The sequence below is a fragment of the Arvicanthis niloticus genome, chromosome 8 (assembly GCF_011762505.2).
Source record: "Arvicanthis niloticus isolate mArvNil1 chromosome 8, mArvNil1.pat.X, whole genome shotgun sequence".
NCBI lineage: Eukaryota > Metazoa > Chordata > Mammalia > Rodentia > Muridae > Arvicanthis > Arvicanthis niloticus.
In genome coordinates this window covers 56,762,649-56,786,721 of record NC_047665.1, presented here as the reverse complement: position 1 = coordinate 56,786,721, position 24,073 = coordinate 56,762,649, and the positions used below count along the sequence as shown (strand labels likewise).

The 24,073-nt window shown below is 43.6% G+C and overlaps 1 protein-coding gene across 5 annotated transcripts in view; it reads left to right on the top strand.

Annotated features, from left to right (window-relative positions):
* The window catches only part of Sfmbt2 (Scm like with four mbt domains 2), a 192,655-nt gene extending 169,344 nt beyond the window's left edge, over positions 1–23,311 (top strand). For 4 of the 5 annotated variants that reach the window (XM_076939427.1, XM_034510311.2, XM_076939425.1 and 1 more), the window contains 5 exons: positions 4,831–5,006; positions 6,785–6,948; positions 8,044–8,310; positions 9,477–9,605; positions 20,305–20,596. In XM_076939427.1, coding sequence (XP_076795542.1) covers positions 4,831–5,006; positions 6,785–6,948; positions 8,044–8,310; positions 9,477–9,605; positions 20,305–20,445 — 877 coding nt within the window. In that variant the 3' untranslated portion in view covers positions 20,446–20,596. Of the gene's footprint in view, positions 1–4,830; positions 5,007–6,784; positions 6,949–8,043; positions 8,311–9,476; positions 9,606–20,304 lie in introns of all 5 variants that reach the window. The other variant, XM_076939424.1, reaches the window with a different exon arrangement.
* Positions 23,312–24,073: the final 762 nt, after the last annotated feature.

The following is a 24,073-nucleotide window of genomic DNA, read 5'->3' as shown; positions in this document are numbered from 1 at the left end:
GTTGCAGACGTTTTATAGCAAGAAATTTCCCTCTGATAAATGATATTCCAAGCTGCCTACATTATCCTGAGGTTTTGTTTTAGTATTTATTGTATGTATGAGTACACTATCACCGTTATCAGACACACCAGAAGAGGGCATTGGATCTCATTACAGATGGTTGTGAGCCACCATGTGGTCCCTGGGAATTGAACTCAGGACCTCTGGAAGAGCAGTCAGTGCTCCTAACCGCTGAGCCATCTCTCCAGGGAAGTTTACTCTTGGCTTTAGCTGGCTCTAAAACAATTGTACATCTAGAAACACTGAAAAGTTTCCAACCTATCTTAAAGTTGCTTTTTATCTTTTCCCTTCTTTGAATGGTTTTGAGCCTGTGTTGGGGAAGCTGGGTTGAAGATCTGCAGATTCCCCACCCCCTCAGGCTTTTGTTGCAGGTTTGCTCCACCTCATTATCTTGTAGGCAGAGGCAGCAGGGTTACCTCGGACTTTGTCTTTCTGGGAGTTGTGCTAACTCTGTAGAGTACTTTGGTCTCTTCCAAGGTTGGTGGCTAGCTTTGTGAGTCCTTGCCATCTTGTCTCCTTTGGACATTTCCCAAGCTTGTGTGTTATAAAAAGGTAATAATCCTGCAGCATCCTGTAGGAATCCCTGAAAAGGGATTCTGGAACTGAGAGGATGTTCACTGTAAGAGACTTGTGTGCCCATTTGTTAATTCTTGTTTGCCTGGCTTAGGTCATAATTTGCACTCCTGGAAATACACCTGATAAACTGAACACAAGCCAGTGCCTGACTGACTGAGGAGCAATCACATCCCATGGGGGATGTGAGTGGGTGTTAGCAGTGAGTGAATTGGAGATACAGCTCAGGGAGAACCTTGCTTAACAAGCTTGGGGCCATGGGCTTCAACTGTAGTAGTGTGCGTGTATATGTGCGCGCGCGTGCGTGTGTGTGTGTGTGTGTGTGTGTGTGTGTGTGTGTGTATCACAGTATGTGTGTCTTTCACTATGTGTGTGTGTCATTGTGTGTGTGTGTGTGTTACAACTGGGGTTTAAAGCAGTAAGACCCTAAGAATGGCTTTCTGTGACTCCTGTACAGTGTTTGCACTATGCTCTTGCTTCTTCTTCTAGACACTGAAATTTGCTTTGTACCTGGCCTGGGAGATGGCCCTCTTGCCTGGGTTCTCAGATGCTAGCCAAAGGTGGCTGTAGCCAGACTTTTGTCCTGGCCCACCGTTAGAGAGTCACCCTGGCCTTGTCACATTGGCAGCCTCAGCCTCTGACAGCAGGAAACCTGGTGTAAACACACCAGGTAAGGAGCAGTTTAGGAAGGAAGGACCTTGTGTCCGAAGACCTGCAGGGCTACCTGCCATTGGTAGTTTTATGTGCAGCTCTGGGATTAGAGAGGCAAACTTGATTATCCTGAATCCAATCACCCCTCCCCTTTTGCTTCCTTCACAGTTGATGGCTAAGTGGAAGCTGTCCTAGGAGAGGCCTAGGCAACTCTGCACAGTTAAGGCAGACCCTGAGCCATGGCTGAATACTGTGTGCCTGCAGCACCGTGCCCTGAACTGTTTGTTACAGTCAGACTCCCAGAGTAATAGTGTCTTGTTGGGTTATAGCCCTCTACCCAGACACTATACCCTCCTTGCTCAGTCCTTCCACATCCATGTCATCTAAACAGACATGTGGGGGAAAATCATTGTGTGATTTAATTCTTATTTAGTACATTTAGATGGGCTTTCCCAAATTATGGGAGGTTTTAGTAAAGCACTCGCTTCATTATAAGACAGTATGATGACGTTTATATGCGGTCGTTTTAATGAAGCCCCTAACTTTGTGTGCTCACTTTAAACATTACTAAGACAAAAGAAAAAGCCCCTGTATCCAGGGAACATGCCTGACATGGGGAGGGAGAAGAGATGCTTTTCCCTCAGCCACAGGAAGTGGCCCCGCTCTGCCTGTGTCTCTTGATATGTCTCTTCACTGTAGGTTTGGGAAATGCACATGCCATGTCTTTGAGTTCTCCTTCCCCAGTTTGGCATCTGACCTGGTGTTCACATTTCTCCCACTTTTGGTGTCATGTCTAAGAGAATTAAGATTCTTGATACCAAGGTCTTTCAAGCAGAGTTGGAGGGCCATAAACAGGGTAAAGACAAAACTTACAAGGGAAAAAAACGTACCCATAAAAAGTTTATATTTTCTGCTTCCCGGAGACGTGGGGATGTGCCATGTTCTGAGAGTGGGCTATTCTTGTCATGAAATGCAACAACAGTAGGAAAGTAAGACCTTCTCCCTTCAAAGAGCACCCAAGCAGCTGGCCTGGGCCACAGAGAGGGCTAGCTCTCTACAGAAGGTCTGTGAAGGTTCTAGGGAAATCAACATTGATAGCAGAGCTATCAGATTTAAAGCATGGCTTTGCCTACAAAGCACTGATGTGGGCTCTTACCAAACAGAAAACCAACCTCCCACATCAGAGGACTTGAAGAAAGAGGGCAGAGGTGCTAGGACATGAAAGGCCAGAGAATAAATACCAACTACCTTTTCAAGTTAGAGTTTGCTTGTTTTGCTGTTGAGACTTTGAAAAATGACTTCTTAGGGAAAACGCTGGGGACTTCAGGAAGGCATTGAATGATTAAATCTACCTGGCAGCTTTTTTTTTCCCTCTTTATTTCTATCAGCACATTTGTCTTTGTGATCCAGATCAAGGTTTTAAGAACGTTATTTTATTACCTTCAATATGTGTATATTTGAACGGGGTGATATGTGCATATGAATGCAAGTGCCCATGATGACTAGATGCTCTGGATCCCACTGGAACGAGAGTTACAAGGGGTTGTGAGTTGCCTGATTGTACTGGGAACTGAACGTGGGTTCCCTGCAAGAGCAGCTCCCACTCTTAACTGCTAGGTCATCCATCCATCACTCCATCCCTGGACCAAGAGTTTTACCTGCCTATTTTGAACATAATGGTATCCTTATCTTAGAATATCCATTGTTTGAACATGTCCTCTGGGCTCTGTGACCTCATCTGTTTAAGATTTGAGTCCCAAGTGTACATTTCAAGAAAGAATTGGTTGCACTTCTCTCTGGAGAGTGAACTAAAACCACGGTGGGCAGGAAAGGAGAGTAGATGATGCCTCTAGAAGGGGATTTATGGAGCTACCTGTCACTCTGGCAGCCTGGACGGAGACAGAGATGGTTACCTTAACTATCAGGTTATGGTGAAGGGCTTTGCTCTTCTGTATGGATCCTTTGAGACTTCCACCATACAGAAGCCTATCACTGATGGTAGCTTGCTTCAGTTACTTTGCTTCTGTGGGAACTGAAGCTGCTGGTGTCCCCCAGTCCCAGGACTCCTTGGGTACAAGGGTGATTTTATAGGACTTCATGAAGGGGTTTGTTTTGTTTTGATTTTTTTTTGAAAAAATATGCTTCTCTTGATTGTGACCTTGCTTGTCTGGTCATCATGCTGCACAGATGCCATTTATAAATTATGGAGATTGTCCCCCATTTCAACAACATGCTGTGCCATCTTGATAAAAGATGTCAATTTCAATGGTTTGACTTTGCATACCTTTTCAAAGCATATTCACCCTTTCAAAAACTAACAAATACCCATTAGATCCCGTTAGCTTCATTCTGAGGACCATGATGGTTAGATCTATGCTATGCCTTACCGTGCCATACCTTACCGTGCCATGCTATGGACTATGCCACCCTAAGCTTGGCTGTGAGGCTGTGTATAACACGGTGAGAATCTGTCACACAGAAATCTTTAGGTTCAGTACTGTTACCATGCTCTTTGTGCCCACCAGAGAATAAGTGTCCAACATATTCCCAGTGAGATTATAAGAAAGTAGAAAGAGAAAATAGAAGCCACACACAGTGCCTGTTACTTGAAAATAGAGCTCTTGCTTTGGAAGTACACTTGAGCTGGTCTGTTTTTGTTATTGCCGCTGAGGTGACAGAATGTCCACCCTGAGGAGGGTGTGGGAGGAAGCCCTGGTTTGGGCTCGGAGTTTCTGAAGTTTCAGTCTGTGGCATAGCAGTGTGGTGGGGAGTGAATGGTGGCACAGAGCTGCTCACCTCGTGAAGACTGTGAATGATCAAAAGGGACCAGGGACAAAGTAGGTACACCCCAGTGACTCATTATCTCTACCTAGGCCCCACCCCCCAACGTCTCCAGCTTCTCTCAGTAATCCACTGGGAAGTCACTCTGCTGATCAATAGACACCTCATGATGCAGTCATTTCCCCAAAGCCATTCATACATCTAACACCTTTAGGGGACACCTCAGATTCAAACCTTAACAGTGCTGTGTGTCTCCAACCCCAGGCCTGTAAGCTGCATGCACTCCAGGAAAGCTATAAATGAGGTCCAACATTAAATCACAAACTTGAAACTTTGTGATTTTTTTTTCTTTTAAAAATATGTATTTATTTTTATTTTATATGTATGGGTGTTTTGCATTTGTGTACGTCTGTGTACCATATGCCTGCAATGCCCTCTGAGGCCAGAAGAGGGGGGTAAGACCCTGTAGAACAGGAGTAATAGCTGTGAGCCACCTTGTGGGTGCTGGCAACCCAGCCTTCATTCTCTGAAGTACAGCCAATGCTACGAGAACCACTGAGCCATCTCTCCATACCATCATGCCATTGGAAAAGTGGATTAAAAAAAAAAAAAAAAAACCAAATAGCTTCATGTGCAGTTCTCAAGTGTGAACTTGGTAGGTGACAGTATCTATTATCTGTCACAGTGCCGGAAGGTTAGACACACCTGCCAGCCTAAACGTCTGGAAATGAACTCACCATTTCTACCCTGTCTGCTATTGTCCAGATACCGAGGCAAAATATACAGGGCCGTGGTCAAGATCGTGCAGACAGCAGACCAAGTGTCGAATTTCTGCCACCAAGTTTGTGCCAAGCTGCAATGCTGTCCGAACCTATTCAGTCCTGTGTTGATCTCTGACACCTGCCCGGAGAATTGTTCTGTCTATACCAAAACCAAATACAGTGAGTACAGAGACGGTAAAGGCACCCGCCATGCCTGAGCGCGTCTGGGCTGCACGTGGGTGCTCGTTCATTTGGTTGTTTGGTTGTTGTCTATTTGTTTGTCTTGTTTTTGTTTTTAACTCTTTGCAGAGTTCTTCATGTGAGTACCCGGAGAACTCTTTAAGATTTGCTGTTGCTGATCCATGTATGTTTTCGCCTGATATAAGAAGGGGATGGGATGGAGCAATCATGGGGGGAGGGGTTTTGGGAAAGAAGAAGTAAGAAATTTAGAGGACCGACTGATTCTTAAGCTGTGTGCACGAGCCGGGCGGTGGTGGCGCACGTCTTTAATCCCAGCACTTGGGAGGCAGAGGCAGGCGGATTTCTGAGTTCGAGGCCAGCCTGGTCTACCGAGTGAGTTCCAGGACAGCCAAGGCTACACAGAGAAACCCTGTCTCGAAAAACCAAAACCAAAACCAAAAAAAAAAAAAAAAAAAAAAGCTGTGTGCACGAAAAAAGCATGTTATAAATCGATTATTAGTAATTTTTAGGGACTCTAATTTCTTGTCTTGGTATAAACCCAGGATTTGTAATGACAATACTTTTTTGGGTTCTCTTTATTTTATTTTATTATTTTTTTATAATTTTGTAACCGAGGCTAGCCTAAAACTCACTATGTAACCTGGGCTGGCTTCACACTCTCAAGAGCTCCTCTTGCCTCTGCCCTTTGTGTTGGAATTACAGATATGAATGAGTCCTTCGATGCTGGCCAGTGGTTCTTTCATCCCAAGTGGCAAAGTCTCTGGGAAGTTTTCTTTCTACAGGAACCCTGTCTGTTTCTCCTCTGCTTAGATAATTCCCTCAGCACTCTCTCAGGCACATCACCAGAGGATTCAGAAGCCATCTCCCTTCCTTCCCAGCTGTCTTTGCTTTGCCACTGCTGTGCAGGACTCTGAGTTGGTCCCACTTTCCCAACCTGTAATGCTTGTGACTGCTGTCCCCCACCACACTGAGAGACATTACACAGACAGCTTTCCACTGCCGTTTATTTCTTATATTCTGAGAACTTTTTTCTTCTACACTGGTAACCTCTAGAAACATCTACCATAGACATCTCCAGGTCCGAGAACTCCATTCTCCAGCTTCTGAGCTCCTAATCTCCCCTTAGTCATCTCTGGTTCTGGGGCCAGGACAAGGAAGTTGGCTATGCCAGCCTATTCCAGCCACCTAGAGTCGAAGGACCCACACAGTGTGGTCAGTGCTCTGAACCACAGCCACCTGTGGTATACCAACTGCTTTGTTGGAACCAGGGATATCAATATAGTCAAGATACTGTTCACAGTATGACTGCTCACACCTCCTTATTCATTCCTACAATACCTTACCTCGGTCCAGTGCAAGGGTCAGCAAGAGTCACTGGGCAGCTACTGACTGAAGGTAGCTGACTGAGGACTTCAGTTGGCTTGAATGTTGACCTTGTAAATAGGTTCTTCTGTAGTCCCTGGACAAAAGGGAGATGGGGTCAGCATTGTGACTTGCAAGTGAACTAAAAGATGATTCTGGAGCTCATTTCACCAAATTTTCAAAAGGCTAAGATCCCTCCGAGTGAATATTGCTGTCACTGGAAATTGAGGTACAGTGGCAGGGGAAAAAAAAAAAAAAACCCAAACAAATCAAAATAGCTGTTGGTTAGAATTGGGACTAGTGAGGCCAGTGATCTTCCCGTGGGCAGAATGGTTCTATGATGAACCAACCCATCACTTGCTACACTCTCAGTAAAACTGTCTTTCTCTCTATAGCCTATTATTATGGAAAAAAAAGGAGGATCATTAAATATCCACTTGGAGACAGCAACAGTGAAAGTGCACCAAAACCAGGCAGGAGAAGGAAACGACGAAAATCAATCTACGTGCAGAAGAGGCGGAAAATTTCTCCTGTGGGCATCTCAGTGAGCTCGGTGCAGGTACACTGTCCTTAAAGGGCTTCCAGCCCTTTTGGCTAGAAGGGTTTTGTGTGTTTTTTAATTTATTATTTATGTGTATGTGGGAGCAAGACACAGAGGGCAGCAGGGGAGGGGAGAGAGGACAGGGAGTATGAGAATGCAGGTGTACACTTGCTGCGATGCACACATGGAAGGTAGAAACAACTTTTGAGAGTCTGTTGTCTCCTCCCACTGTGGGATCCCAGGATCAAACTCAGGTTGTCTGGTTTGTGCAACATGCGCTTTTGCCTGCCTTGTTTGGTTGTTTTGGGGGATGCAAGAGATCAGATGCAACCTTGTGCAAGCTAGGCAAGCATTCTACCATTGAGATATAACCTATCTCTTGTCGTTTTGAGACAATATCTCCTTATGTAACTCCAGAGTAGCCTTGAACTTTGTGTGTGTATGGTGTGTGTGTGTGTGTGTGTGTGTGTGTGAGTGTGTGTGTACACAAGCCTGCATGTGAAGAACAGAGGTTAACCTCAGTTGTCATTCCTTAGGACAGGGCCCACCTTGGGTTTTTGTTTTGTCTGCTGTTGTTTTTGAGGTAAGGTCTCTTCCTTTTTCCTGGAACTCATCATTTTTGGCTAAGCTGATTGACCAACAAATCCCAGGGATCCACCTGGCTCCACCTTCCCGATTCCTAGCTTTTCCACGTGGTTTCTGGGGATCAAACCAAGGTTCTCATGCTTGCATGACAAGCATTTTACCTATTAAACCTTCTCTCTCTCTCTCTCTCTCTCTCTCTCTCTCTCTCTCTCTCCCTCTCCCTCTCCCTCTCCCTCTCCCTCTCCCTCTCCCTCCCTCCCTCCCTCCCTCCACCCCCTCTACTTTCCTACTGAGAACCAATTGCACGTGTTCATCTACTAATTAGGAAATGTCTGTATTAGGAGATTTTTTTTTGGAATCATGGGATTTCTTGGGGCCTCTGGGGACAAACCTTGCCAGGAGCTTTGTTCTGGGAAGGAAATGCAGTGTCATCAGGTCCTGGCAGTGTGGCTGTAGGTAAGGGTCACACTGTGCTCACTCAAGGCCCTTTCAACCCACCCCCACTAAGCATATCCCTCTGCCCCTCAGGAAACTGAAGCGGACGATCCATATGCCCTGGACACTGCAAGTGAGGAAACAAGTTATGAGGTCCAGGATTACCAGACAGACACTTCAGCAGCAGAGGCGGTGCCCCTTACCCGGCCACGGAGGGCTGTGACCCTAAAGAAAAATTCAGAGGCTGTGAACCGGCCTACAGCAGAAAGGGCACGGAGGACCCGCCCAGTGCCGACTACTACTACTACTACTTCTAATAACAGAATTAAGGGCCCACTTATTAGACTTGAGAAATCAGAGGTGAGTTCAGAGAGTGGAGGGTGCATGGTGCATCTTTAAGAACATGGGGAAGAGTTAAGGCTGTGGTCCAGGAAAACCAGAAATGCTCTGTCAAATTTCTCAAGTCCAAGGACAAAAGAATGATTTTACCTCAGACAAGAGTTCCCAGGGTTGGAATAATGTCTTTATTTCTGGGTGTTTCCAGAGCTTCTGGTCAGGTGGAGGGGAGGGTCTAATCTCTAGTTCTGGGTCCCCAAATTCCATCTCTACATGTCCCAATTCCACACTTGAGTTTTGCCTCTCTCTCTCTCTCTGTCTCTGTCTCTCTCTTCCTCCCTCCCTCTCTCTCTCTCTCTCCCTTCCTCCCTTCCTCCCTCCCTCCCTCCCTCCCTTCCTCCAACTCTCTCTCTCTCTCTCTCTCTCTCTCTCTCCCTCTCTCCTGTATGGGACATCTCTCTCACATTATAATAAATTAGCATGCTTGGCACTTCTGTAACCCATAGATGATATATGAACTGCTGCAAAAGTCCTTGGCACCGTTATCACAAAAGCCAGTGGCGACAGTGAGCTGTCCTGTGTGCATCCAGCTGTGCTCCTTACTGTCTGTCCACATTTTAATCAGAGATGCTTCGTCAGAAATGGGGTATGCCAGGTGCATGTTCATAGGAGCTCTTACAGGCCAGGGATCTAGCTCAGATGCAGTTTCTTAGGAGCCGTCCACTCTTTCTCTTCTCTTGTATAAAAAATATTTTTGAAGCAGGTAATCTCATACCTGGAGCTTACTTAGTAGTAGGTTAGTCTCTCTGGGAGACAACTCCCAGAATTCTCTTGCCTCCACTTCCCCAACCCCCCCACTTTTTTTCCTTAATACTATGATCTAGTGACCCAACTAAGGTCCTTAGACTTGGATGGCAAGCATTTTGCCAACTGAGTTATGTTCCCAGTCCTGCTGTAACTTCTGTTGTTAATTTTGAGCTTTTGAAGATACCCAGATCATTTCAGGTGTAGAAGTCACCAGAGTCAGATTGCTAGGAAACTTTGTAGAGACTGAGTTCTGTCTGTGTGCCCAGTGAGATACCAAGAGAGCTAGGAGTTCTGGTCCAGCAGTATGGAGGCACAGAGTTTATTAAGATGATGCAACTGGCCCCACAGTGTGCAATGACAGTGCTATGCCCCCTTCCCTGCAGGATTCAAGGCAATCAGAGGAGGAGAAACTGATTCTTGAGAGCAATCCACTGGAGTGGTCGGTCACAGACGTGGTACGATTCATTAAGCTGACTGACTGTGCGCCTTTGGCCAGGATCTTTCAGGAGCAGGTACAGTGGCTTTCTGTGTCATTAGTTTATTTTCTGGTCTCCAGGGTCTTGTCTCTCTGTGTTTGTATGTCTGTGCATAAGTGTATGTATCTTTGTGTGTGTGTGTGTGTGTGTGTGTGCAGTTACATGCACACCTGTGTGCACACAGGTATGCATATGTTTGAGGCCCAGAAGACACCACAGGGTATCCTTCCTTAAGCGATGTCACCTTTATGAGACAGATTCACTCACTAGCTTGGGCCTCCCAAGTGCTGGGGTTCCAAGCATGTCCCAGCACACTCAGCTTTTTAAAGTCAGTCCTGGGGGTCAAGTCCTTATAAGGTGACTATTCTACTGACTGAACTGTGTTCCTGGCCCTGAGACTCTTAAAGGAATTGCCTATCTTATCTGGCTTCTTCATGACTCACCATGGAGGGATAAAGTCTCACATGCCCTTCGGCTGCATACCACAGTTGTCATCTGTAAGCAGGCTTGCCCATACTGCTGAGCAGGCACAGTGCACCTGACATGAGGGTTTTCTGTCAGAGAAATACCTGTTACTGGCAGGTGAAGAGTGAACATCTAGGCTCTGCCCTTTTTCACAGCTGTAGCCAACTTCCTGGTACCAGTTTCTGTTTTGCTGTTGCTGTGCAGCCTACAGAGGAAAGAATTGATTTCCACTTACTGCACAATGGGGTTGTCAGGGAAGAAGTTCAAGATAGGAACCCGGAAGCAGGAACTTGAAGCAGAGCCTTGATGGAACTTGCTCAATGTCTTCTTTACCATGTCTGACTCAGCCATCTTTCTTATACTGGGGTGGAGGGTCACTAGCCAGCAAAACCTCACAGAGGAAATATCTGTCTTTTTAAGTCCTAATATTTTAAAATACTATTTCTATATAGTTGATTAATGATATACCTATCTAGTCTGTTTTTACATTTAATAAGCCAATAATTTGAGGAGATAAAATTTTAAACAGTAAGGCAGAAAAAAAAGTTTGATTTTCCCATTGATATAGAGGATTTTCTGTCTTTTTGTCCAAGTCAGTGCAGTGATATGCTGTGAAAGGCAAATCAAAGAGCATCCCAGGACTCCACCTCCTGTAGTTTTTGGTATCCAAGCTCTGCTGCCCTGATACCCACGAGGTGAAGTGATGAATCTTATTTGCTCTGGAAACTTCTGCAGACTGCAGAGGAGGTCATATGGAAGGCACAAACAGGAGCCAGACAGGAGGTCCAGCTCTTGGATTTCTGCCGTCCACTGCTCTTCTTCTCTAGGTACAGACAGAGAGGCAGACAGGGAGACGTGCTTTCTGACCTAAAGAACGAGGGCAACGATCTGTCTTTTCATTACAGCGCACAGACAAGACAGGAAATGGTGAACAGTGCTGTAGCTTAGCTGATACAGGGATTACTGATAAAATTCCATCTCCATCTTAGAAACAAACACAAAGCAATAGTTAGGAAATCATGTAAAGTACTGTCTGAGGCAGCGGTTTTCCAGTCTGGTACATTCAAAGTACAGGACAAATTCTGTCTTTATAGGTTTAAATACATCACTATGTATATGTTACATTCATCATATGATCTAATACCTGCTGTATATACCTTATAATGTCCAAAACACGGCAGTGAAATGTGCCATTCTTTATAAATATTAACTTTTATTTTGGTTTAGACCCAAATGTTCCATTTCAATTTAGAAACATTATTCTGCTCTGAGCCAGAATAATGGATAGGTTTGGTTTTTTTTTTTTTTTTTTTTTTTTTTTTTTTTTTTTTTTTTTTTTTTTTTTTGTGACTTCTAGATTCTAAGTTAGGTGGGAGCTCAAGACCATCCATAGCACAAATGGTAACAAGGCTCCTGTGTTGATACTGTGTTCAGAATTGTGCAAATTCTCAGTGAGGTTGTGGGGCGGCTAGCTAAAACACTACTTTTAAATTCCTCTTTTATCTCTGCTAAGCCCAGTTTCCAACAATACCTCAGATTGTTTCAAGGAAATGAACTTGCTGGCACATTCCGCCATAGATTCAAAGAGTAGGCACCAGCTTCCTCCACCCACCTCCTCTGACATCAGCTAAAAGCTTTGTCCTTGATTTAGACGTTAGGTGGGCTTTTAATGGATGAATCTTGTTCCCAATTAATTTTGCATTTCACATTAGGGATTTTCAACTGTTATAATAAAAAAATAAGTTGCCTGCTGGTCTGTCTAAAACGTGTGGACACCTGAATCTTTTCTGTCCATTAGACTTTTAATGACTTACTTTTACTAACTTTTTTCTACCATCATTTTGTCCAAATGACAGTGCTCTGATTGGGTGAGACCTCCAGAAAGCATTTTCTGAGCTGTCAGATTAACTAGATGCCTTTAGATTATTCACTGGCCTGTGCAGGAGATCATAGTGCACAGGCTGATCATAGCTGTGTGTGTTCATGCCTAGCGATGGTAGGAATTCAGAGATGGTTCTGATCACCGGGAGCGATTGCAGACATTACACACACACACACACACTGCCGGCATGCATACCTTTTATTTCCAAAATGTTGTGGCAGCCTCATAGTAAAATCTACTCTCTGTAATTTCATGCTCCAGATCTGAACATTATACAGAGAGAATCCATGTATCGGTCATGTGGTTTGAAACACATGACCCTGAATAGCATAGCCTATATGCTCACCCATTGCCAATCAGTCTGCTCACAAGAGAAGTAGGCTGTCTGAGAGAGTTGCTTATTTTATGAGAACGTTAAAGGATTCACTGGCAGCTTTGAGTTCTCTCTGAGGGTTTTCCTCTTCTTTTTTTTCCCCTTGACCCACATGTTTTTCCGTTTTCATCCTTCTTGCAAGCACAGGAGCTTTAGTTTAACTTCTTTCAGTCCATGGTCATGTGGGTCTGATATTTCTGAGATCATGTGGCCATGCGTTCATGGCGTGCCATGATGAAGCAGAACTGCATACTCCCCAATGGCCAGAAAGCAAACACAGATGGGGAGGTGTCTGGAACCAGGTTCCAAGGCAAGCCCTCGGTGACATACTTCCATTGTATCCGTCGAGGTTAGGTCATGGTCCTAAAGCCCATCAGCTTTAACACTGAGGAGGGACCCTTTATGTGCATGCCCTCACATCCCAGATACTCCCATTAAAGACCTGACATAGCCTAATAAACTCTAGCCAGGTCCATATGAAATCCCTGTGTCCTCAGTGTTAACATCCCCATTGTGTATCAGGCCATAGCTTATTCCTTCAAAATGTTCTGCAGTTGTGGTAAGACTGCTTATTTTCATGTGGTATATTTTATCTGAGTCTGTCTCCTTAAAATTAGTAGTCCATTAGTGATTCTGTATAATTTAACAACTGGCCTGCCAGCACTTAGGAATCATATTCGAACATATTTATGAAAACTCACTCAACTCTGAGTCTGGTGTGTAACCTACACAGTCCATAAGAGATTTGTGGTACAGGGGCATTCCCCCTTTGCTCTTCCATGTTTTACAATGTCATCTCTGTGTTCCTTTTTGTCCAGCTTTTTCTTATTTACCCCTTTCTATTTCCTATCCAACTATGAATTGCAAAAAACCTTCAATGAATCTACAGCAGGAGTGAATCTAACCTAAGGGGTTAGCCTAGGGTTAGTCTTTGCAAAAGAGTGGCGGCCAGATGGTCTTAACCTAGCTGCTTTTAGCAAGGCAGCATGGGAATTAGAGGCCTGGTTCTATTCTGAATAGCATGGCTTTATCAAAACCATGACACCCAGTAATCATATTTTCTAATATTTAGGAATGGGAATTGAGTTGGGGGTATGCAGAAGTAGTAATTGTGGGCCCTTAGGTGGCTCAAATATGGAAAGACTGCCTTTTAGGCACGTTCCATCTCTAGATATCAGGCCTAGTTTTGGATGAATATCTTCCCAGATAAAGAGGAAGGTGAAGGATTTCTAATTAATCAGATTGTTTGGCTTTATTTCTTTCCCTCGGTACATCTTGTACACAGGCTCTCAAAAGTCAGCTTAGTCCCAGATGTTCAAAGGCTGTTTCTGTGGAACACAGGTAAACCAGATCCTAGGTTTCAAAAATGTGGCCTCTTTCTGTTTTTTTTTTTCTCCCATGTTGCTACCCTTGAAATTCATCAGGCAGTATGCTCTCTTTCTAACCTATGACCTCAACGCTGAAACCCCTTTAAAACTCAGCTTCCATCTGCTGCTGCTGCCTCCGAGGGAACAGGAGAGGGGGCACTGATCATTTGTATTTGTTTCTTTTCTTGGGCGAAGTCTAGGGGCAGGATGCTTGGCTGTGTGCTGGATCCAGGACAGAAGGGGCACCTGATCTGAAAAGGTCAGAGAATGCCATTTCAAAGTCTTTGACATCATTTTTACATGGTCTCCTCCAGCCTGCATGGTGTCTGTTAGGTCGGCTGTTCTACTTAATGCTGTGACCCCAGGGCAGCCTTTACTGCCATGTTGTACTGTGGGCTGTGGAATCCTGTCCTGGTTCAGAGAGTATGTAAAGAGCTCAGTATTTCTTTGAACATTGGACTGACTGCCTAGAATCTTCTATGTAAGGTCATTGTAGAATCAGCTTCTGAATTGTTTCCTCACCTAATGACTTTTATTTATTTTGTGATTGTATTTTATTTTTTTTTTACTTATTTTATTCTATTTATTCTATTATGTCACTCTACACAGCTACAGCTAAGGTTTTGTTTTATTTTATCTATTATGTGATTGGCCTAGACTGACTGGCTAGTGTGCTCCAGAGATCTCACCAAATATTCCTTCCCCATGCTGAGATGACAGGCATGCATGTCTGCATCTAGCTCTCACACGGATGCCGTGAGTCTGACCTCTGGTCCTCATGTGTGCACAGGAAGCACTTTTATCAGTGACCCATCCCCACATCAAGTTTTCTTTTAAAACACACATAGCCAATGGCTGGAGTGGGTTAGATGTACACAATTTGAAGAATGTACACACAGGTGCCAAGCGCTTAGCTCGTTATCTCCCTCACTGTTTGCTGAGAGAATTCTACATACACAACTACAACTAAGGTTTGTTACTTCTATTACCCGTATTCCTTAGTAGATTAAAAAGATTTTAAAAGCAAAACAAGATTGGTGGAGTGTATCGGGCAGATAGAATCTGCTCATTATTTCTGCCTCTTTATTTCAAGCCTCCCTCCATATAATGTTCTAATTTCTGTGGTTAAAGCATACTTTTAAATTGCTAACTTAATATGTTGAGGACATTCATCTGCTTTTAGTAAAACTATTGCGGGCCCCTAAGTCAAATCTGTTCTATAATTCGTCTTTCCTTCTTATTAACTTTTTGTGACTAGACAGTTCCATGCATGTGTATAATATACTGTGGTCTCTCTCTTCCCAAGCATCTTCTATCTCCCTCCCCTCTCCATCAACTCCTCGCCTGATTTATTAGTCCCTTTCCCAAAGTCAGGAATTTGGGGTTTGTAAACCACTTCCAGGGCCATCTAAGGATGGCTTGAAACTATCCACAGGACCCTGACAGTGTCATTAGTGGGAACATAGCTAACATAGAACCAGCCACTTGCCCTCCAATCTCAGGGCTTGCCCTGCTAGGGAAGGCCAGTAAATGCTCACAGCCTTCAGAGCCCAAAGAGTGCAAGCCCTTCTGCACTGGGAAGATCCATGGCAAAGAAGACGAGGGAGACACAGGCAGGGCCAAAAGAAGGTAATTTCTGACTTCCATTCTCTCTGAGTCTGTCAGTAGTAAATAGTTAGGCAGTAAGCAGTAGAATCACAGTAAGCGTTCCTCTATCTATGCCTGACTGTGGAGGGGCCAGGCCTTCTGCAGTCCTGGTGCAGGAATCCACAGCTACTGTGAGTTCAAGGTTGAGTGGCTGTGCCTTGCCTAGAAGGTACTTTTGAAGGGATAGTTTGAATGGCTTGTCTGGGACTGAGCCCTCACCTGTGCATCTTCTCAGCATCTTGAATAGCCATCAGTGTCTGCATTCACCGCTGTTCACTGAAAAGGGAAGCTTCTCCTATTCAAGCTGGGGGTAGCATTCATGTATGTGTAGAAACACATACTTAAAAGGCAGCACAACAGTGTGTCAGTTTAGCCAAACAACAGGATTCAGCCCACAGTTCCCATACATATGACTCAGTAACTTACATTCTGTTCAAACCCTACACACTGGGAACTCCATTGCGTACCGTCACTGCCTTAACTGTTTTCCCAGTTGCTACCTGACTTATTCTCCTCCATACTCTTGCCCTTCAGCATGTCAGCCGTTTGGGGAAACAGTCACATGCCTTCTTCATGCCTAGGACTAGAGTCTAGAGAGGACTGCTAACAGGAGGTATTGGAGTGGGAAGGAGAAGAGTAAAAATGATGTACATATAGTACTTACATATAAAATTCTCAAAAAGTTAAATGTTAGAAAAGGATGCTGTAGATATAGATTTCTTTATAGCCAACTGTATGCAAAACAAGTCCTCATTCTCCTGGAATTTAGAGTAACCTCCTTGTGCATGGTGCTTTGGGAAAAGCTGACTGAATACAAAGCTGGAAGAAAATGCCAATGTCCCAGATGTTTATATGGGCAAGTATCCCTCATCTTTAGCTCTTGGGTCTAATTTTTAAATTAATTTTTCTAAACAAAATAGCAGAGTGAAGGATCTCTTAATTAGTCATACTGGTTAGAATTGGTGACTTACCTGTAACTAGAGCTTCATGCAGCTGTCAGTTCCTAGTCTTAGTGTCAGGGATGAAAACTTACCTTCTGTGTGCAACTCATGGAAGCAGGCTCTTGAGCAAGAGCTTCGAACGTCTGTTCTCTCTCTGCTTCTGCTTCGGGCTCCCCAGCTTGAAAGTTAGACCAGGAAGTATACACTCTCCTTCCCTTTCCAACAACAGCCTTAGAACAGACCCCCCCTTTAAACTTGGGGTTGATTTGAGTAAAGTACACAGACATAATGAGGAGATGTCCAGACCAAAGGAAAAGGTTGGTGTCACTGGCAGGTATGAGCTTACAGTTTAAAGCAAATCTGGAAAGTAGTGGAACAGTTCTTATTATTTTGTCTCGAGGACTAACTTTATTATTTCATACCTGTGTTGAACATCTATCCCTTCATAGGATGTTTGTGTGATCAACATTGCATGCAGGTCGGTCAAGTACCTGCTGGATGGTCTCTGTCATGGTGGTACCCTCTGAGTGAGCTGAGGATTTGCTCGTTGTGATCACTGTGGTTCTGCTTGCATGCATGGATGCTTGCTTGTCCAGTATATTTATTTCAATTGGGAAATGGTTGATGTTCAAGGAATCAATTTTTGAAATGAGCCACACTTTGGAAGTGTAGAAATTGGTATATCTTTTAGGGGTGGTTTAAGGCACCCAGTAGGGCCACATTGGCTATTAGGAAGTTGGTGGTCTTAAAACCTTAAACTTTACATTTATGCTCAGCAGATATTCCACCAACTATTTCCTATAGTTAAAAAAAAAAGTCTTTTGGAAAAAGACTTAAATGCAGGGTAGGTTTCTTCAAGTTTTGGGTGATCTGGAACTATTGTCTACATGAAAGGCAGTTGGTTTTCATTTTTGCTGTTGTTGATGTTGTTTGAAGTGTTGAAGGTAGAGCCAGGAACACAAACCAGCTATTAACATCTCTTACTTTGTTGATACCTTCTTCAAAATCACTGGGCGCCCCTATTGGCTTCATGACCATTGTCTGCACCTTAGCACTTCCCGTTTCTCAAGCTACTGTCATCCTTCTAAGTAGCGGTCTCAGAAGAGTAAAGTGACATGGTAGAACAATACAAGAAAAGGAGAGGTCCATATGCAACATGGAAACACACCAGACGTTTCATTCATTTTTTAACAGCTGCCTAAAAGATAAATCAACTCATTTTTGATGTTTGATAAGGTCACATGTGTCTTTATTGAGCCGTGGCTTATTCCATCAGTACACCCAATGCTCTTTTATAATTTAAAAGTAGTAAACAGCATTCTTGGTGATATTTTAAAGTGGGTATGATTTTCCTGTTACTGTACTTATCATGTAATATTGCGGATATGGGATTTGACGGGGTAATAAGCCCCTTGCTCTTGCTGGCAGTCCTCAGATAATAAATGATACTTCTCTTGACACTGACCTTCTCACGGCTACACTCTTTTCATTCTTAGGTATCGGCACTATTAGTGCTTTAGAAAAAAATGATTTAAGATAGGAAGATGTCTGTGAAGTATGTTGATGGGTGGTTTCTACAACGCATACGTAGGCAACGGTAAATGGCTATTGAGTCCTTGTGGTTCATGAGAGTTGGGAGTGTACAATTTCATATGGCTGAAATTCTGCTATGCCGAGTTCAGTTCACCCCTGACTCAGCACCACTTCAAGCCTCTGATCTCTTTTATTCTCAGTTATTCTCACTGGAATAGGAGGCCGACATTGGGAAATAGCAAGAGTAGATTACAGTTAAGCTCAGCCACACAATCAAAAGGCATCTACAGGAACAAGCCAGCCTGCTATGGGAAGCAAGCTGGTGGAGACACACATTAACAGAGTGCCCAGGGCTTTGAAGTGCATTTTTGTGTCCTTCTTCCCATTGCAGATTTAACAGTCACTTAGTGGATAACATCATATGGCACCTGTTGTATAGATATAGCAAGGTGTCGTAGAATAAGGAGAAACCAGTCCTGAACCCAAGTGCAACTCAGTCTGAGGAGTGTGTGTGTGTGCGCACACAGGCATGAGTATGTTTTCACGATGGTCATTTGTAGGAGTTCTTGGGCAGTTTTTGGAGATCTAATCTGGTGATTAGACACCTCTATGAGAAGGTGTTTTTAAATTGTTGATTTATTTATTTTAGATTAGGTCTTTCTGTAGAGCTCTGGGCAGACTTGTGCTCATTCTTTTCGGACTTTGAATGTGGCATTCCCTCCTGACTTTGAAGATGTCTGCTGAGAAATCTGTTGTTATCTCATGAAGATCCCCTAATATGTAACTTGGCACTTTTCTCTTACTCTTTTGGAATTCTTTCTTTCTCATGGGTCGTCTCACCTTACTATGTATTTGTCCGGTTTTCTGAGCCTCCCAGACCCGAATGTTTGTATTTCTTAGGATCTCAGTTGTTTAGTGCTGTTATTTCACCAGTTAGGTTTTTGGGGTCCCACCCTCCCTTTCTAAGACACTCATTTAAATATTCATTCATTTCGTGGAATCTCTTACTGCTCACTTGACTGCTTACTTTTCCCTTCTTCTCTTCTGTGTTTAAATATGTTATCCCAAAAAATTTCTCTTCAAGTTGGGAGCTCTGTCTGCTTGCTGAGGCTTCTGCTGGTGTCTGTGGCTGGTTGGTTCACTCAGTTCTTTAGCTCCTGGGTTTTGCTTTGGTTCTTTATCCCAGTCTTGATCACTTGGCTAAATTCATCATTCCTACTAGGACCCGGTCTCCTTGTTTCATCAAACTGTCTGTCTATTCTCTTGTATCTCATTTAGCTTCCATGGAGCCATTCTTTTGAATGCAGGCATTTCATTCATTTCTTTAGGGGTCTGTTGCTTGCTATCGGGTTCTTCTGAAAGCACCGTGTAGTCTTCAATTTTTTTTCATACTTTTTATGTATATACATGATATTTCTTGTACATCTGGAAGATTCTTTAGCTCTAATAGTTTTGGAGGGTAGCTTCTATTGTAAAAGATTTTCTTCTAAAGATGTTTTTAGGGTTGTTGGATTGCCATATGACACTGCCTTGGGTTCCATTTGAATATACTATGATATGATTTTATCAGCAATAAATAATGGCTTAAGGCATGACACATGTAGCAGTGGTGGTATACACTGGACATCCTTATCACTATGTAGCAATGGGAAAACTGGAGCAAGGTAAGTATAGCCCTTACTTCATAGAGTATCTGTCTGTCTGTATACACACACACCCACATGTAATTGTGTGCATGTGTTTTTTTCTGGAAAATCGTAGTATGCAGTTGACATCTCTCTCTTTGGTACCTTATCACCTATCCTTGTGATAAAATATCAGACCATACAAAGCAGTAAAAGTTAGTATTTTTTGGTGTCCATCTGTTTTCTGGTGTTCAGATTAGCATAGAAGGACCTGACTTGGAACTAAGAAGGAGGTTGCTGTCCCAGAACAGGATAGCAAACCTGGGAAACAACATCTGGAGCATCCTAACTGTTCCATTGCCTGTATCCACTGGGAAAAGCTCAGGATTTTCAGAGGAGCTAAAATGTTCTTAGCAAAAAAATATTTTATCGGGGCAGGAGCTCAATGGGTAAAACCTTGCAAACTGATGACCCAAGTTTGTATCCCCAGAACCAATAGAAAGCCAGGGATAATAACGTACATGCATCTATACTCCGAACACACTCCTGGGAGGGGATGCAAGGCAGAGACAGAACTACAGGCCAGCTAACCTGCCAGGGAAAATCTGCCTCAAACAAGGTAGGGAGTGTGGACAAACACCCAAGGATTTTCTCTGACCTCTACACACACACACACACACACACACACACACACACACACACACACACACACACAAGTTTTATTAACACAGGCATTCAGTAGTCATCAAGCTAATTGTTACCTGTGATAATATGCTCACAAGTTTAAAAGCAGAAGTAGCAGGTTTTTAAAAATATTTAGCTCCAGGATAAAGCTTGACAAGACAATCACATCTTCCAAGTATATTCTACTTTGTGTCTAACATGGCTTTCTCTTCTGTCAGGACATCGATGGCCAGGCACTCCTCCTGCTGACTCTCCCAACAGTGCAGGAGTGCATGGAGCTGAAGCTGGGACCTGCTATCAAGTTATGCCATCAGATCGAGAGAGTGAAGGTGGCTTTCTACGCTCAGTATGCCAACTAACTCGCCCTTCTTGGCAGGTGTCGCCTGATTCTGATATTGCTGTGTTTGTTGTAAAGGTTTCCAGAACTGAGACCTTGATTTCCTGGGCTTTGTGATCATTGTTGATCTCCAAAAAGCCACAAGCCCAGGACCTCCTTTTTTGCACCAGCCTATTTGATAGTCCTATGTTTTTAAAGCACACGGAAGGAGCACCAGCAGCTCTGAGAGTATTGTGAAAGTTCTGAGACAGACCTTCCCTGGCTCAGGACCTCCGAGTTTCCTTTTTTTTTCTTCTGCTCAAACCAGGCAGTTTTCTGGAAGTCAGGTTTTCTTCACTGAGGAAGGTTCTTGGGAAACCCATCTTGCTACCGCTTTTGCCTGACTCAGTCTCAAACTCTCTTACAACTCTGTCTGCCACACACATGCAAGCTGCCGTGATTTACAGTCACCTCCTATTCCACTTGATCTCACTTAAGCTCCATTCTCCCACACAACCCTGGGCTCTATTCAGCTCCTTCCTCTGTTAGAGGTGCCTTTTCTCAAGTATGGCGGCTTGCCATGAGACAGCTACCCTGTGAGCAAAGCCTAGCGCATTTGCAGTAGCAAACACTCTCTGTAGTCTCCTGCAGAACTATAGCTTCATTGTCCTAAGATCACTGTGACCAGTCAGGAGGAGGCTGCTTTAGGGAAGTGTCAAATTCTGTATTGAAGAAAAGCTTTCAGGGGGCAAGTATAGGAAATGATATGGGGAGAAGCATTTTTGTAAACTAGCTGTATCCTTCTGAGCCTCTCTTCTGCTAGCTAGTGCCTGGCTTGCCACATGGAGAGCAAGCACAAGGGAGCAGTATTCCATAGCATAAGACAGCAGAGTAAATACTGGATCTGGATCCAGTTGGTTTCCATCTATTGGCTAATGGCCAACTTCATGCCCTTGGGTAACTCGCCACCACCCTGGATCCAAGTTCCCATTGAGGGGAAAGCTGGCACCTTTAGTAGTGAAGCATTGAGTATACCTTCTCTTTGCTCCTGCTAGAGAGGAGTCTAGGTAGACCAACATGAGAAAAAGAATGTGAGCACAGGACTTAACCCTCCAGTTTCTGCCTTTTACTCTCTTTTGGGGCTGCTTATGGAATTTAACTAAGTCATTCGTAGACTAATCAGTGATTGTAAGATTTGGCTGATACCCAGCACTCATCTGGGTTTTCCTATGAGCAGTTCAACATGTGCTTGCAAACCCAAAGGGGCCGAGGTATTGCATGGAGGTCACCTCCATGTCTTTTGAAAACCAGGCAAGGAAACCAAACTTTTGCTCTGCTTAGGAGTGCCTCACTTTGGAAGCTTAACTTCCCACCTATCTGGGCCTTACTTGTTTACTTTGTGGTTTTCAATATTTTTTTTATAATTACATTCATTTTTTTTTCTTTGACTAGAATCCCAACTGTCCCAGAGCATGGAATGACAAGCTGATAGCTGCTTGTATTTTGGCAGAGTTTTAAGGCATGGTAGTCCATCAGGCTTTGAAAACTCTGGCTGCCTATGTTGGTTACCCATTCTCAACACTGGTTGCAGATAGAATTAGAAAGTGAATTATTTGTGGTTGAGACTCTTTAGTTTTCCCTGAAGCTGTTTTTCTATGGTTAAGCTATAGACCTTTGGTGACTGGGAATGCCTAGGTATTTGAGCTGTGTCCTGTGTGGAGCTGTAAGGATGGAGCTGCCCCTGATGGGGTTTGTGTGGTTGGCTTATAGTTGGATTTCTCTTTTCTAAGCTACATGTTGAACCTTCCTCGCTTTGTCTGCCTTCTTAGCCACATACTTTTGGCCATAAATTCTCAATTTATCGGTTGGAAAGGGTATCTATTTCAAGATAGGGTGGCATTTCTCCTCCTCCTTGATCCTTCACTGTGGTCTTTTCAAGATGAGCTATTTCATTTGCATCAGAAATGGGATGTGGCTATGGCATTGCTAGAACATGGTATGCTTTCAGAACAAATGTGGCCTTCTCATGCCATTTCCAGTAATGACACAGAGGAGGAGGTGTTGCCTCAGAACATGGGGATTTCCTAGAGGTCTGCTCAGCCCACAGAAAGAGCCGGAAAAGCATTAACAGAAAATCCTGTCAGGACATGTCCACCATTGTTTCAGAAACTCTTTTTCCTACGGAACCAAATGTCCCAGCCTGTCTTCATGCCCCAGCCTTACAGTTTAGCATCCGTCTCTCTCTGCAGTGTCACTTCTTCCAGCCTAAACTTCAGCTTTGGCAAGGAAGAGATGGCAGTAATCTTACCACAAGAGTGCCCAACCAGGGGCCACTGTCATCATAGTGACTGTCAACATGCAAGTCACCCTCCCCCCAGTAGACTTGAAGTATTTTGATGACCAAAGAGGATGATTTTTTCTCAGAGAGGTGCCAGTGTCCTCCAGAGCTTTGATCCAGGATGGCATGCTCACGCACGGAATGCAATTTTGCCACCAGATTGTAATGTGGGTTTTTGTTTCTCTCTAGACTTGCTTCTCACTGCTTTTGTCTGAAACATAGAGTTGATTTCTAAGAATGATTGGGAGGAAATAAATGGATTTTATACACATATACCAAAAATATTCTGTCCTAAATACCTTGAAATGATGTCTTTGCCTCATCTCTTCTTGATGGTATCATTTCCTTATCTCTGGTTATCTTCTGGGACCGCTACACTTTGGCCACATCACTCCATTCATGGCCTCCTGTAACCAGCTGAGCTGACATCACACAATCCATGTCATGTGATTGAGGAATGGAAATGCCACCTCAACTTAAATAATGACAGTCTGTCACTTACACCCACCTTAAAATGTAGGGACTTTGTTAGCACCCCCAATTTCCATAGTATATTAGTACTGTGTTGTTTAAAAAAAAAAAAAAAAAGGATCCTGGCCACCAAATAAAGCATACCCTGATCAAAGCAGGCTATACTGGCATTGCACATCTTTGTTATTCAACAATGGTGTCCTTCACCACAGTTTCTAATCTAGAGCATGGAGAACTAGTCTGTCACTTTTAAAATTAGATGTCTTTGATCAGAGTTTGATTCACAGACAGCATTTGAGCTCTATTGCAATTTGAGTCCCTAGACCTTATTTGATCATATTCAAAAGATCATCTCTCATTGCTTGCTTTGATTTGGTCCTCAATAAATTAAAATGATCCATACTTTTTAAATTAAAATGAACACTGCCACATCTGACCTTCACTGCCATCTTTAGATGGTTCCTTTTGATCAGCCCTTTGAAGATGGGTCCCTCCTAATCTATGTCATAGAATTTTGAGTGCTGTATGAGGCAAATATTGGCTTTGTCTTCTATCCTCCACTGAATACTGCTTCCTGAGATTTGTCCCTGAGTTTTGGAAGCACTCAGGATTTTCATACTTATTTTGTATAACATCCATTTATATTCATTTCTGTGTAAAAAACCAGTAGAGAACAGTATCAGGATCTTTGTTGTGGTTTGACATTGCTGGTTTTGGGTTAAGATATTGAGTCTAGGCTCCAATTACTCTCTATCCTGTCTTGAGAGAGCTGTGATTGAGTGTGCAATTATTTGGAAGGAGAAAATGTAAATTAAGATAGCTGTAGTGTTTATGCCAGAAGTTTCTGGGGACATCTACTGCT